This window comes from Mizuhopecten yessoensis, unplaced genomic scaffold (genome assembly GCF_002113885.1).
Source record: "Mizuhopecten yessoensis strain PY_sf001 unplaced genomic scaffold, ASM211388v2 scaffold9385, whole genome shotgun sequence".
Lineage (NCBI taxonomy): Eukaryota > Metazoa > Mollusca > Bivalvia > Pectinida > Pectinidae > Mizuhopecten > Mizuhopecten yessoensis.
Window position 1 is genome coordinate 82,309 of NW_018408021.1, and position 17,458 is coordinate 99,766.

General features: G+C 33.6%; 1 protein-coding gene across 7 annotated transcripts in view; it reads right to left on the minus strand.

The window, feature by feature from the left end:
* Positions 1–17,458, minus strand: part of LOC110457934 (baculoviral IAP repeat-containing protein 2-like) — a 43,810-nt gene that overhangs the window by 13,142 nt on the left and 13,210 nt on the right. For 4 of the 7 annotated variants that reach the window (XM_021509419.1, XM_021509417.1, XM_021509416.1 and 1 more), the window contains exons 4-5: positions 4,786–5,044; positions 4,112–4,264 (exon numbers count right to left, since the gene is read on the minus strand). In XM_021509419.1, coding sequence (XP_021365094.1) covers positions 4,112–4,264; positions 4,786–5,044 — 412 coding nt within the window. Of the gene's footprint in view, positions 1–574; positions 3,532–4,111; positions 4,265–4,785; positions 5,509–9,479; positions 9,562–17,458 lie in introns of those variants that run through there. The other 3 variants (XM_021509422.1, XM_021509415.1, XM_021509413.1) reach the window with 3 other exon arrangements.

Sequence of the window (17,458 nt, forward strand, 5' to 3'; positions counted from 1 at the left end):
ACAATTTAGGTGATCAATCTAGTGTCAAAAAGGTGAAATGTTGGCCTTTTGTGAAGCGCAAGATATACACATTAATACACATTTTCAAAATGGCCGTTGCGAGATATCACTTCAGAGACATAATGAATGAATCTAACGTTAACCATGACATACCTAAAATGTAAAAGCTGTAGCTCGTTTCAGTAAATGTATTTAAATTTGCATCAAAATGCATATATTTTTCACTAAAAGTTGTGGTGAATATTGTGAATATTGGGATATTTTGCATAGTTTTTCTCCTAGAAACTATAGAGCGCATGCTTGAACAAACTTAATATTAAAGGATAATGTGTAGGCACCTGTAATACATCTTTAGAAGAAATATAAAGTTTGTTCAAGAGTGCGCTCTATGGTAGCTAAGAGAAAAACTAGGTGAAAACCTGTCAAAATTGACTGAATAATCAAATTTCAATAATTTATGCAAATATGACCTGGTCACCATGGCAGCCAGAATTGAAAACATAAATAAATATTTACATAATAGTACTGGGGAAGTATTCAAAATTAAAGAAACATTCGTTTGAAAGTTCTATTGCAGATTTTTTGTTTTGATGGATTTGGGGGCCAAAAAAGGCCCAAACCATACATAGTCCAAATTTGTGTTGAAAGTTACGTTCATTCGAAGAAATAACGCTCATGCACAGAATATTACGACATGGCATTATACACATTTTGTGAAATTAGGTAAATAAGGCTTCGTTTTCAGTAAAGAGATGATGTCTCTTTTTGTACGTGACAAATGTACTTTGAGGACTGTCCTAAACCTTTCAATAACATTCGGCTGTTTTTATCGTTGGTCTGCAAATGATATACTGATTAAGCGAATTATTTAAGGAAAAATGAAATTCTAGGCACAACTATGTCTATATCCCATGTAAAAACATATGTAGTTATTTAACAACCGATGCTGCTCTGAGTGACAATTCACTAGTTGAACGATGTGAATGGTTGGAATTATTTTCTGGTATTAATGCACTTTCCATGATAAAACATTCCCAATTCAAAAGATAGGTTCCAGAATGATACAAAATTGCACTCACAGGGTCTCACCGTACGTAATTGACACAAAACTTATACGCCAAAAGTCATAAACTTGTAACGTTATTAAAATAATATAGGAAAATTTCCCCTTATTTTGGAAATACTTAATACATGAATTCCTATTCAAGGTTGTTATAACCACTATGAAGCCCTCAGTGGGAAATATCCATATGGTGCACTAAATGTTTTATTTGTTTGGTTTCTGCAATCCACTCACTATATTTGATGTAGGTGCTTCATTACTTCGTATTCTAATTAATATTTAGTCGAACAACACTGACTTACTTTTTATGTGGTCCATTACTGACGGTAATCTATGATTGACATTTCGCGGCTCAGATAAATATTGAAATTATCCACACTTATAACAATCGCTTGTGCCACTTAGCATACATCTATATAACGATGGTATTTTGAAGTGTATCAAAATGCATCAAGTTTGCCTTCTTTTTCGTACTGCTCTGATGCTACACTAGCATAATTAAACAAATAAAAAGAAAATAATGATGACAATGATAAAAAATAACCGCTAAACTATCTTCAAGCAGAAAAAAACACTCTTGATACGTTAATAACCTCTAGCCAATGATTAAACTAAACACCTGTTTTATGGCTTTCAACAGAATATATTGCCGCATTGTTAAATAATCAGTAAGGTGGCACCTATTTACAATTTATTTTGAAGAAGGAGGAATCTAAACAAATCCACCCTATTACTGCACTTAGTGGCGTATCGTACATGTATGCTTGTATGCTCAAGCATGCACTAACATTTTCAAAATAATTTGTTATGATTATTTTTATTTTTATTGATTTTTATTAATATGGACCGCCCGTATCAATTAGTAAAAGGATTTTTTTTGTTTTTTTTTTAATTTTAGTCTTATCATATTATGTCTATACACATTAGCAAATAGCGAAGGTTTATGTAAATCAAAAGCTACTTTGTGAGGTACAAAATGTGATATTGTTAATTTAAAAAGTCGGGCGATTGCTTATTGGGCCTAGTAGAATTTTCCAGCTCCCTTACCCTCCCCCTTCTCCCGGGCTACGCGCCTCGGACGCTCGACCATCTGTAAGCATACACTTCGAAAAATGATTTGCTACGCCACTCATTACATCCATTTATGTTTTGTCACTACTAGTTGAGCTAAAGATCAAAGGAATGAAAGGTCACATATATTAAAGTTCCGAAACATATGTAGAATTTATCGAAAGGGACAGGTATGACTTATTTTGGTTTAAACAAATAATATTTCTTAAGGACTCGCACAATTAAATCAGTCAATCAACTCTCAGGATTTCATACGATTGTAATCCTTACCTAAAATTTGTCCCGGTTTAATACAGTAGGTTCAAGTAATTTAAATATGTAATTGTTGACATATTTTACATTGAATTAAATCTACAGACATTGAACGTTAGAAAAACGTATAGTTTTAGTAAATTTTAATATGTAACGGCGGATTGATGTGGCGTCAAATGTCAGGGGGTATTCCCCTCCCACTTCACCGGTTTGGCTTGTAAAACTTCCGGTTGTCAAATGCCACTTAACCCGCCAAAAATGCCCCTTGAAGCCTTTGTCAGGTACGTATCTGTGAATCTAGACAGTTGGCACTAGTGTTGAACCTCAAATATTAACGTAATTAGCTCAAAAGCTTAGTAATAACATATAGTGAATGATTTAGTTGTGCATGTTCATGTAAAATGTGCCAGTGTAATATATTCCAGTTATATATAAGCATATATTATATTCTACCACTAACCAAAAGCTATAAATAATAACCATAACCTATTTCATGACAAATTGGATATATATTTTCAGTAATTGAAACAATTTCTTGTAATCTCCGATAACTTTAAGATGTCACCTTTTTTGATGATTATAGCTAGAAACAGTATTATCAAATTAGGTAAAAGAATATAAAAGAAAATATTAAACAAAAGGTCGGGAGTAACTAGATTATTAATATATTGTTTCAAGTAATGTTGAACATATCCAATAAGTCTGTCAATACAAGCAATTGTGACATATAAAACACGTATACATGCACCTACATACAAAATCGTATGATTTTTAGATGAAAAGAAAGAGATAAATATAAAAAAGATCAAGTCAGAAGGATGAGAGATAGTTATTTTAAATATCTATGTACAACAGCTTAAGTTAAGCATGAAGGAATTCAAAATAAAAAGCTGATAACAAAATAATTATCATCAAATTAAAGTTTTACGTCATCAAAACAGCTAAGGCCATGTGAAGACGGTGTCCGTAGACGATGGGACCATTAAGGGGCTATTTTATAGTGCCATATCACTGAAATGTCATAATCTGGACACGGAATAATGGCATTCCGCTCAGTTACAAATATATTTTCTTCTTTATCGGCAAGGCGAGGTCGAGTTTCCAAGGGATTCCGTGCCAGTCCCGGAACAATTACATTTGTTTCCCTATAAAAGACAAATCAGTCTTATATGTATCATATACTCAGTGTAAGGTACACCATTTATTTAAGTACCGTGTTTTGAACATTTTGCTAACGATCACTGTCCTATTGAACACAAAAACTAGAGAGCATCACTGTATTTGTTGTACATGTAGTTATCTCCCTTTAATATTGTTTTAGACACAACTCTTTTGCGACTTGGCAAGTGTGTTTACATTTGACTTGGTAGTTTTGTTAGTCCTGGTCTTACCTAAATTCTTTTGTTAGTTGGAGCGACTGTATAATTATCTAATGTCCAGAGTTCGAATCCTGGTCTTACCTAAATTCAAGGCTCCTTTTTCTGCTTTATAATTATTTTCATTAAAAATCCGTAAGGCTTGGCTCTCTTTTCAGAAATGATTTATCAAATGTATAACCATACAGGGAAAGACAATTCCAATACATAGTTACAGGTTTTTGCAGTGATGCAGGGATCCTTAAAAGAAACGATATTTTATTACATTAGAAATAATTATCTTATCCTGTTATTTTTTTTTATTTGTCATTTTCTAGTTAATATATAAGTAAACAAATATTAGACTTACGGTTGAAGAGTATGCCGTATATAACATCAAGGGGAAAAGTATCACGCAGGAAACTACATCTTGGGGCCCATCTCACATGCGTCACTAGAGGATCTTCGTCCCATTCCTTTACGCAGAATCCACAGTGAAAACATTCAGCCTGATTTCCAGTTCCTAAAGTTAAAAAATGCAAATAATTCCATTTAATTTACAAACAATAAAAACAGTGGTAATTTTGCCGCATAAATGTCCTATCATGTTGCAGTTTCAAAATGATCACATACAACTTACAAACTAATTCAAATAACTATTGATTGATATATTTGTTTTTTTATTTTCTATAATTTTTGAAAATATTAAATTTAATATGTGAACTTATTATTACAGGCTTTGTTCAGTTCAGGTTTTGTAAATGTTATCAATAATATCCCCCCCACCCCCCCGTGAAAATGAGGGATGGGGGATGAAACTAAGTAATGATCTAGATAGCTTCTCTGTTGAGTAATTTAAATATATGTAAGAGATTAACAACAAGTGATAATAAATTAAGATTGATGTTCGACATGAATAATTATAAAGAATAACGTTTATGACGGGGGGGGGGGGGGGGGGGGGGATATCTCAGATAATCATATTTCACTGCGGGATATGATATGTGTTCTGATAAAGATATATACATTTTTAACAGGAAAAACCTGATATGTGAGTGAATGTCATATCCGTACGAAAGAATCCCGCCTGAGCCATTTGGTCGGCTGCCCAGTTTCCATTCAGTCTCCATCCATGGAACGTGCGCATGCGCTGTTCAATATCTTTCATGCTAGGAGTACAAGGGTCATGTCGGGAATGTATGACATCTCCGACTTCTGCCATTGTCATTCGGCGATACCCTGCATTCCTGCGTCCTCCTGTGTGCATTGGTGTCGACTCTGTTTCATTGGATTGTGTATCATCCTCGTCTTCAATAACTTCTTGATTACGGTACTCACGTTGAAAGACTTCCTGGAAATCCGATTCAAGTAGATGAGTATTTATATAATCTGTTCGGTTTGGAAACGAGTGGAAATCCAATGGGAAGCGACTGTTGGAAATGTCATGCATGCTATCGTCACCCTGAAATCCCACCGGAAGAATAAGTTTGCCACCTCCCGTTTGTATTTCATAAACATCAAGTGATCCAAATTGACGGTTTTCCTGGATATCGTAGTAATACATATTACCTATATGTCTATTGCCACCGCCACAAGCCCCTCTTAACTCTTCGTCAGATATACATGCAGCAAACATGAATATTTTTATCTTGAAATATTCTCTCATCATGAAGCATATCTGTCGTATGTTTTCAACCAAATCGTTTCCGATATCAGTCACAACGACCCTTGCTTGTTCTTCGCTTCTTACTCGTTCGGACATTATTTCTGAAAGAGAAAGATAACCAAGGTGTTAATTTCGATTGATGATTTTGGTTTAAAATTGCAATTCATGACGAAACGTAATTATAAGGAATAGTTTTTTTCGAAATCAATACAAAATTATCACTGGGTATTTCTGTTTAAAGATTTCAAGTTTAACTTAATGACAAAACATTTGCTATTCTATAAATGAGCAGGTTCATCGCTAAATCATAACTAATTAATAACACTTAACATTTGCATTATGTATGCCTAGTACTATTGACCAAAATTACATATTTGTTTTGCGTAACAAAGGTGACCTCACTACATAGTATATTGATAATATGTCGCGCCGTATCACGTAATTCAGGCGTAGTTTGTTTAACGACCGTGAAGCCACCGTTAGAGCATTGTTATAAGCTAATTTAAATGAACATTAGATATGATTGCATTCTTTTTTAAGATAAACGAAGATGTTTCAAATAACTGATGATATCATATGACGTGTTGTATTCTAAAATTAAAGTTTGAAAATAGAAATGTATTTCGTTTGTTTTGACGTCATGCAGTCGATAGGACCCCCAACACTTTTCGTCCTGATAACACCCTGTTCTCTCTAATGCATTATCCGTTCGTCAAATGATGTTGTTCTTTAAACCATTTGCATTATAATAAGAAAATAGGTATATTGTAATTTATTTGTACAGCTTGCTAAATTGTCAACGAAGGATATTGACTACTGTCACTGTCACTATCAGGAACTATTTTCTTATTATACTAAGGTAATAAAAATATAATATTTGGAGGTTCTTGTATACTGCTTTATCACAACCTAGTTCGTAGGTCGTCTCAAAGTGGCTCACAAACTATTATCCGTGGTTATAGGGCCTTTGCAACCAGCCAACATCTTTCTCAGCTCCCTTGGGAGCATACAGCCGGTGCTGCCATTTCGGCGCTCACAGCTAGCATTCAACATTTCTAGCACTACCCAACCACGTACTCATATACAGCTGAGTAAACTGGAACAAGCGGAGTAAAGTATCTTGCTCAAAGATACAACACAGTGCCGTGCCGTGGCTCGAACCCGCAACCCTTCGGTCATGAGCCCGGCGTCCTACCACTAGACTACCGTGCCTCCTACTATTATCAAGCAATAGGGAATAGAGCGAAATACTCATATACAATACAAATCTCATAACTCTCTTTTAACATTAAACAGCAGCACCACTATGTCGTCTAAAGTGTGATTACCTTCTTAAAGGACCCGAGCAGGACGCAATAAGTAGTCTCATCAATACACAAACTATCCAAGTCGAGATTTAGCAACACTGGGAGATTTAAAATAAACTAGTTAAAAACCACACCAATCAATTTTAACTCGTATAAAACCAGAAAATCAATTAATATATTCGGTACATAAAGCCACGAGCACTGTTCACTGCTAAATAATTATCTGGTAAATTTTAGTCGCTTTAATGTCATCTTGCTCAGATATCACGCTGAACAAACGCTCATGAATACTGCACCAGAGAACTCATATCGCAAAACTAGTACGAAACTGGTGAAGGTTAAGTTTTATAAGTACGTGTGTATGCACCGTAGGTACACACATGTTCAGATAAGCAAAACGAAAGGTGATAAAATAGGACAGTGATTAGTTTCGAGAAACCGCCTACCTCAGGTAATTGTAGATACGTTGATTGTGTACAAATATGTGTGACAAATATACACTACAACTATAATAAAAATGTAACATTTCAAGGAAAATTTCATTTTACAACCATTTTTATCTACAAATGTTTTTTTGGTAATATGTAAAAAGGACAATATATTAAACGTCATTCGATGGAAAAATAAAAAATAAATATTGTTTACAAGAAACAACAACAAAATATCGATTTATGACTCGTTTATTTCTGGCTTAAAGTGGATTATGTGTCTGGAATAAATTTGGAATCATTGATTCTGATAGGTGATACACTATAATTGTTGAACAAAACAATATTATAAATACAACTTTCTCCCCTGTTTAAAATCAAACGCAAATATGAAAATTATAGTGCATAAGTGAGGATTCGGACAGAACCCCTGTCCAGTTTAAGAGAAGGAAAATATCTGTATCGCACCACATATCGTAAGAGACTCGTATGTGGGTCACCTGAAGAATGGGGAGGTGGGGGATCGTCTTGTTTTCTATATAGAAAGATACTGTTTTTTTTTGTTTTTTTTACCTACTCTTTCCTTTCGGTGTTGTAACCCTAGGTATTGCATGAACTTGGTTGTTACAAGGTCATAATACCCCTAGCAAACTAACACACCAATTGAACTAAACTATAACAGCTGAATTATTATCATTTTGTTATGTTTTATTTCTTTATCTATCTATCTATCTATTATATAAAGCAAACGCAATGCAATTGCGACATGTAGTTCATATCTTAAACCTTCAGACCAACATACTCTAATGTATATGATACATGGGTTTAGATATAAAGAAATGATATAGAATCACAAATGACAAAGGAAGACAATGTTATGTCTCGTACCCTGTCCGGACATCGAACTCACGACAAGTGTAACCCAATCTCCTAGCCTAGAAATACCCATAGCTCATATCACTACACCACCTGACCCTCTTAGAAATACGTTTTGATGTTGCATTGGTCAACAGCCCGGTACTCTTGAGACAAATCGGTGATTTAATATATACATATTTAGCGATAAATAGTTTTAAATGTCCATTTGACGGTAAAAATATAGATAAAACAAAACAAAATGCCTCAATGAAATATATGGAAAAAGAAACGGGGCATATTACAAATGCTCAAAATGAATACATTGTTCAATAGTAAAGTTAAAAATATCTAATAGTAAAAATGAATCTGAAAGCAAACATACGAAATTTGTAAATTTATGATTTATGTATTTTTTATTTTTTATTTTCGGAGGAATCGAACTTTTGACCTTTCTGTCAAGGAAGTTGTGCTACAGTGTTAACAGAAGCATATACATTCCATTGAGTCGTTTGGCTACCTTACCTAGTTCCAGGACTGCACAAAATGTTTGTTTTGGATAAGGTGAGGAGTAATTGAAGAACAGACCTATGTGCATTACCATAACGCCGTTACGGTTGAAATACTTTTTTTTGTCTCTCGTTTGATTCTATTTCTTTTACTAACTGTTTAAAACATGCGTAAGTTCTTAAGGGAATGTATATATTTGTATATAACGATAAAGGGACACAATTATAAGATACAATTCTCGGTACTCGATAAAAATAGATTTCAACTTTCCTGGAATTTGATAGCACGACAATACAGTTTTTGTTGCGATTTCGTAGTTGATGGCATCAACCAGGTCATTGAAATTAGTATGTTATCGGAGAAAATGGAATAATCAAATAAATTTAAACCACATGCGACATGCGAGATTAAATGTCCATTAGTCTTGTTGGGTGGTAGAGTGTCCTTCACTTTAAACAACACAGTTAATCATGCCTTTCGTGTTGTTTATAAATGGGTGCATAAAGGCTGGGTATCGTGCTTTAATATAACGGGGCATAATTGTTCGATTGAATCTTTAAAGGCAACCCCTCAGAGGTGACAATTATCTATAAGCTACACAGGGTTCATGTATATATCAGCCGCCATATTGCGTTTTCCTGTATGACTTCCGGGTACGTACAGAGGGTAATGTGTGAAATAAACATTCATTATGTCAATTTTAAGATTTGATTTGTATTCGATATGTAATGATGAATGACATATTGTTTGATAATCGCAAATATGAGTACGTCACATTTCTTATAGAAGAAATGTCATACTGACATCTCATGTATTTTAGATTTTCCAATCAACGTTTTAGAGACGGCACGATTTTTCGTAGTAGAGTATTTGCAATGATTTAAAATGATGAGACATATTATAGATAGCTCTAGACAAGCATATACACAAATATTCAATAAAAAGTGAAATGTGATCAATTCATGTACATACATTCGTACGAATTTCTTCCAAATAACTTTATAGTCCGTACAAATAACTGTTCCTCAATGTATGAATTGTATTGCGCATGTACGTCCTTTAACCCGGTAGTAAATGATGCAATGATGCAACACCTGTTTTCACGTGATACAGTGAAAACCCATTATTGTTGTGATTTTACCTATACAGTATAATAGTATTCAAAACAATTATGCACGCATGTGTATTTTGAGAGTGTGAATTAAATAATTGATACAAACGAAAAGTATGGTACTTCAATTACTCTAAACAACATTTTCTGCTACTTGAATCTGACAGCAAACTATGATGTTCTGCGTACGCGCAATATTATCCATTAAACATTCCTGAAGACGTAAAATCAATTTAAACAATAAACCTGTAATTAAACTGTACCATACTTGCCAACTTTTTAGAATTTCCCCTGGAGAGATTCTGCATGCTCAAAATTACAACACAGGTTAAACACAATGTGTTTATATATACCCCATAGGGACAATCTTGCCTAAAGCGATTCATTCAGTGTTGTTCAACTGGTTGAAAGGGTCAACAATCGAGAGTCTCCCTCCTAAATATTTAGGAAGAGTTGGCAAGTAGAATCTATGTGTATAAGATAATTTCTAATAACACCAAAGCAAATGTATCATGATGTAAAGTGGCGTAATAAAGAAGTGACAGTGGAAAAAACATGGGGACACCATGCTTTGGTTTTTATTCATTAAAATAGTTTTTAATTAATTTTTCGGTCACCTGACATTAAGTCTTTGTTGATCTATCAAGATCGCCTTAAATTGTCCGTCGCACGCCTGTAAACAACCTCTGCAAAACAGCGGAACCGACTTCAATAAAAACTTCGATGGAAAACTGAATGAATTCCATCTAAATATTGTCGATAGGCCGTGATACAATACAAAGACACAATCCATGCACAAAGGCAAACCAAAGGAGGGAATAAGTTTACTATTATAGCTAGTGTCCACATGGACTCGGTTTCACCTCGGTACCCTCAATTTTTTAAAGGTTTTAGAATGTGTATTTACTGGTGTGTATAGGTTTATTATTAACCGAAAGTATCCCGAAACCGAGCCCCTGTGCTAGTGTCTACATATGTTTATTCAACCACGGACTTAGATACCTAATTCCGTGGAAATTTTATTGGTAAAGAATTCAACCTTTGTTGGAAATGATAAGAAATTTGGGTAAAGACCCTTTACTCTCAATGGGAAATAATAACGTTTTTCGGCCGTGATTAGTACCAAGACTGGTACACCATATCACAGGCTATAAGACTTGTTTTTATTTCTACTAGTTGATGTGCCTTTTGCAACCAAATATGTTGTTTTTATAAATACCATACTGAACTACAATCGTGTATATATACACGTTTATATTATCCGGTTACAAGGACCAGAAATAAACATTTAAACATACTTATATTTAACCCCTTCAAAATCCTCCAAAATTTCGTCGACGTACGTCGGTTTTACTGGTTTTCTGATATGTTTACTTTGAATTCATCGTGTACTCTTAAAACGTTCCTGAAAACAAAACTATTCGGTAGAAATTCTTAAAAATATCTATTTTGTTATGCTGTCAAAGGAAAATGCTCAAATTTAATTTTAAAGTTCTATTTGAACTATTTTCTGACCCGTGTACCAATTTGGGTAGTGTACCAATCGTGGTAGCGTGACGTTAGTTTTTGTTCCATAAATATATAGAGCTAGTACAGATTTCACGCATGTACATGTACATGTAGTAACGCATATACCTAGATTCTACATAGATTCTACCTGCTGCTTCCCACTGGTACCTATGATTCCTATAGGAACAGAAAGGTGATCGAAATAAATCTGCCTTATCCTAACGTAAAAAGCTCTATTTTGGCCTCGGTGTTGAGCATTCCCAAAACCGGGAAGGGTAATGGTATATGGGCTCTTTTCCAGGCCCTGACAAACCAAAGTACTGTACAAATATGTACTTAATTATTTCTCTTTTCTTGACGTTCACCTGTAAGGATTGTTTTGCACGTTATAAGTTTAGTGTGACCAATGGTAGACTGTGATACAATGTCATGGCCCCCGAATCTTGGAAATTCTTGATTCTCAATCATTCTTTAGGTAAGTAAGTGTTTGGTTCCCTTCGCTTGATTATGATAATAGAAGAGATGACATTTCATCTAAGTGGCTATCGAATAGACCTCTTATCCGTATATACCATTTCCAAATGACCATCGCCTTACATACATATATATGTATGTACACATAACAAGCCTATTACAGCAAAGATTTTTGTCTATCACTCCAGAAAGCTATTCGAATTTTATAGGGATCTGGAATTTTTCATATATGTTTTTCAATAACAGTTCTGCTCTATTTTTTTGAGGTAAGAAATTCATCGCCTGAAACTGTTTAATGAAAGTCTATGTAAACTGTCAGCAAACTGTAAAATATCTCCATCTGTTTTATAAGCCATACAATGTTTTGCGCAATAATAATAATAAAAGAACAACGATTAGAAATATATCACACAATTTTATTACATTAAATGTTTAGAATCAGCTAAATATGGAAACACACAATATTGACCGTATTCGTCAATTGCTTGTCAGATTAAAAAACAAATATGATTCATTTCTATAATTATGGGTCAGTATGTTGGCTGTTAACTTTCGTAGTCCTAAAGCATATTCTTATTTTACGTCTTGGTCACATTAGATCATTTTCGTTCCATGCTACAGTGGCTGGAGTCCTGTGTCAGCAACCAAGGGCTGGGTATAGTGAAGTAACTGGGTAAGTGGCGACCGATTTAGAAAAGCTTGACTGTAATATGTTCTATTTATTTAAATTCTGATTTAATTAGGAATCGTGTTGGCTCGGGGTAATTTTTCCACCAAATGCACTATACTGACTTAAACATTGATAGGAAATATGCTTCCCTCATTTTTCAAAGACATAATAAATATTTCGATAAGCCGAATAATTTCAAAAACTTGAACAATGGTAAACTCTGCAAAAGTGAAGTTCCATTGTAGACAATTTAACGAATACGGTCTGACATTAACAAAATAAATCTTTGCATATATGCATAAAAGATAGTAAAATTTGTTTACTCGTAATTTACATAAACCATACACATATATTCACCAGATATGAACTTATTTATTTTTATGAAAAAGGAAAATTGTTGAAATACAATTTATGAAAAAAGATCTGCGAGGTTGTCACATTTTTTTTTATTAAATCTGTTTTAAATACACAAAACTACTGTTGTTTTCATGATTGAAAAAAAGAAAACAAATTATTTTTCGTATCATGTACAAATGAATAAAGCCAGTCTTTTTCATTTTTGTCTGATGAATATTGTGAATATAGTTATTTAGGGTTAGAATGTCATAACATTTTCAAACAAAAGTCATTCTACCTACATCTTAAGAATTACAAATAGAAACATGTAACGTATGATATATAATACAAAAAGGCGTTAATATATGCCTTTTTATTTACACCGATAGAGTTGATCGAAACATTCTCTTGTAGATGTTAACCTTAAGTATCGTGAAGATTATATTCTTGTTCATTATTAGTACATGTGGTTGAATACAAATATTGTAATTAACACATTCACATATTTGATTTTATCCAGTATTGAAAAATCAAATATTTAAGGACGTGATCTGAAGCCATGAATATAGTATCCGAAATTCCATAATTTTGAGTTCACGACGTGTTTAATTTTCATAGAATTGGGTAATAAAAATGAACAGAACACCAAGATATACGTCCTTCTTTTATAACCGAGCATTCGAAAGAATTATTATTCATAAAATATAGAGCAGTCGGAATATTTAGCGCACCTAAGTACTCATACTTTAACCAATTCAACATTCGTAGAGCATTTTGCAATTTTGTCTTTACACATATATAGTGGTCTTATTGCGTCCAATTGACCAACATTTCAAAACAATGTTTGCTGATTAAATGGTAAAAGTTATCACTCATAATACAGCCACCTGTCTTTTTTCTAAACTCATTTCGGAATATAATTCGCCGCATTTTAAATATTTAACACGATAACTTCAATTAAGTTGCGAGATATCACTTCAGAGACATACTAAATGAATCTAACCATGTCAGACCTAAAATGTAAAAGCTGTAGCTCGTTTCAGTAAATGTATTTAAATATGCATCAAAATGCACATTCTTTTCACTAAAAATTGTGTTGAAAATTACGTCCATTCGTAGAAATAACGTTCATGCACAGAATATGACGATGCGCCGAACATTACGACCTGGCATTATACACATTTTGTGAAATTAGGTAAGTAAGGCTTTGTTTTCAGTAAAGAGATGATGGCTCTTTTCTACGTGACAAATATACTTTGAGGACTGTCCTAAACCTTTCAATAACATACCGTTGTTTTTATCATTGGTTTACAAATTATATAATAATATTAATTATAATAATAATATACAACATTTATATAGCGCCCTATATATATTGTAAAATTACTCTAAAGCGCTTATATACTGATTAAGCGAATTATTTAAGGAAAAATGAAAATGTAGGCACAACTATGTCTATATCTCATGTAAAAACATATGTAGTTATTTAACAACTGATGCTGCTCTGAGTGACACCAGTGGAACAATGTGAAGGGTTGGAGTTATTTTTCTGGTATTAATGCACTTTCCATGATAAAACATTCCCAATTCAAAAGGTAGGCTCCAGAATGATACAAAAATGCACTCACAGGGTTTCACCGTACGTAATTGACACAAAACTTACAGCCAAAAGTCATAAACTTGTAACGTTATTAAAATTCACATAGGGAAATTTCCCCTTATTTTCGAAATACTTAATAGTTGAATTCCTATTCAAGGTTGTTATAACCACTAAGAAGCCGTTAGTGGGAAAATATCCATATAGTCCATTAAAGTTATGGAAATGTTTTCTTTGTTTGGTTTCTGCAATCCACTCACTATATTTGACACAGGTGCTTCATTACCTCGTATTTCTAATTATCATTTAGTCGAACAATGCTAACTTCCTTTTTATGTGGTCCATTACTGAAGGTAATCTATGATTGACATTTCGCGGCTCAGATAAATCTGTAATTGTATGCTCAAGCATTTTCAAAATAATTTGTTATAATTTTTTTTTATTGATTTCTTATTTTATAATAATATGGACCGTCCGTATCAATCATTAAAGGGAAAGAAATAAAAAAAAATCTTTTGAAAATCTTAGTCTTATTATATTATGTCTATGCACATTGGCAAATATCGAAGGTTTATGTAAATCAAAAACTACTTTGTGAAGTACAAAATTTGATATTGTTGATTTAAAAAGTCGGGATTTACTTGTTAGTAATAAGACTAAAAGAAGTTCCCAGAACACGGGCGATTGCTTATAGGGCCTAGTAGATTTTTTTTCCGGCTCCCATACCCTTCCCCTCCTCCGGCGCTTCTCGCCTCGGACGCTCGACCATCTGTAAGCATACACTTCAAAAAATGATTTGCTACGCCACTCATTACATCCATTTAGGCATTGTCAGTACTAGTGGAGCTAAAGATCAAAGGAATGAAAGGTCATATATATTAAAGTTCCGAAACATATGTAGAATTTACCGAAAGGGACAGGTATGAAAACCCTCTTTGACGTTACTTCCTTTGGTTCATACAGATAATTTTTCTTAAGGACTCGCACAATTAAATCAGTCAATCAACTGTAAGGACTTCATACGATTGTAATCCTTACCTAAAACAAATCCCAGTTTAATACAGTGGGTCTAAATAATTTAAATAGGTAATTGTTGACACATTTTATATTGAATTAAATCTACAGATATTGAACGTTAGAAAAAAGTATAGTTTTAGTAGATTTTAATATGTAATAGCGGATTGATATGGGGTCAAATGTCAGGGGGTATTCCCCTCCCACTTGCTTGTAAACTTTCGGTTGTCACTAATGCCACTTAACCCACCAAAAATGCCCTTTAAAGCCTTTGTCAGGTACGTATCTGTAAATCTGGACAGTTGGCACAAGTGTTGAACTTCAAATAATAACGCTTTTAACCCAAAAGCTTGATAATAACATATAGTAAATTATTCAGTTGTGCGAGTCCTTAAACTAAATCAAACTTGTAATTCATGTAAAATGTGCCAGTGAATATATTCCAGTTATAACATATATGTATATATATAAGCATAGATTATATTCTACCACTAACCAAAAGCTATAACCAATAACCATTACCTATTTCATGACAAATTGAATATATATTTTCAGTAATTGAAACAATTTCTTGTAATCTCCGATAACGCTAAGATGTCACTTTTAAGATGATTATAGCTAGAAACAGTATTACCAAATTAAGTAGAAGAGTATAAAAGAAAATATAATTATCAACATATGAAATAAGCAACCGTGACATATAAAACACGTATACATGTACCTACATACAAAATATCTATGTACAACACCTTAAGTTAAGCATGAGGGAGTTCAAAATAAAAAGCTGAATACAAAACAATTATCATCGTGTTAAAACTATATTGATTAATTTATTATTGATTGATTGGGTTTAACGTCATCACAACAGTTAAGGCCACGTGAAGACGGTGTCCGTAGACGATAGGGCCACTAAGGGGCCATTTTATAGTGCCATCTTACTGAAATGTTATAATCTGGACACAATATGATGACAAACCGACCGGTTACATTATTCTTTAGGGCCTGTCACAGCTAGCCGATTTGGGTGGCCGGAGCTAAAACCGCAGCACAAATTATGCGATTTTCGGGGATCGGTATAGCTCCGGCGACACAAATCGGCAAGGTGTGACAGGCCCTTTACCAACGGTGCATATGGGACATCGGCGATTGGAAAGAGTAGAACAAAGTGGGAAGAATAGACAGAGCGACGAAGTGTTGCAGCCGGTCAAATATATTTTCTTCTTTATCGACAGAATACTCGATTTTCCAAGGGATCCCGTGCCAGTCCCGGAACGTTTACATCTGTTTCCCTCAAATAAAATAAAACAAATAGTCTTATATATATCAAATACTCAATGCAAGGTTCATAATATCTTTAAGTACCGTGTCACCAATACAATTTTGCTAACGATCACTGTCCCATTGCACACAAAAACTCGACAGCACCACTCTAGTTTTTCGTACATGCAGTTATCTTTGACTGGGACAGTGTGGCTCTGTTGATTAAAGCGACTATATACTTATCTCAGGTCCAGTGTTCGAATCCTAATCTTACCTCGATACAATGATTTTTTTCTTCTTTAACATTTTTCATAAAAAATCCGCAAGGTTTGGCTTTCATTTCAGAAATGATTTTTTAAATGTATAACCATACAGGGAAAGACAATTCCAATACATTGTTATATTTTTTTGCAGTGATGCAGGGATGCTTAAAAGAAATGATATTTTATCACATTAGAAATAATTATCTTATCCTGTTGTTGGTTTTTATACGTCATTTTCTTATAATTATATATGTAAATATATAAGTAAACAAATTCTACACTTACGGTTGAAGAGTATGCCGTATATAAAATCAAGGTGAAAATTATCACGCAGGAACCTACATCCTGGGGCCCATCTCACATGCGTCACTAGAGGAGCTTCGTCCCATTCATATCCGCAGAATCCACAGTGAAAACATTTAGCCTGATTTCCAGTTCCTAAAACTAAAAAATTCAAATAATTCCATTTAATTTACAAACAATAAAAACAGTGGTAATTTTGCCGCATTAATGTCATATGATGTTGTATTTTCGAAATAGTCACATACAACTTACAAACTAATTCCTATAACTATTGATTGATATTTGTTTTATATTTTCTATAATTTTTGAAAATATTAAATTTAATAAGTTAACTTAGTATTACAGGCTTTATTCAGTTCAGGTTTTGTAAATGTTATCAATAATTACCCCCCTCCCCCTAAAAAAGAGGGATGA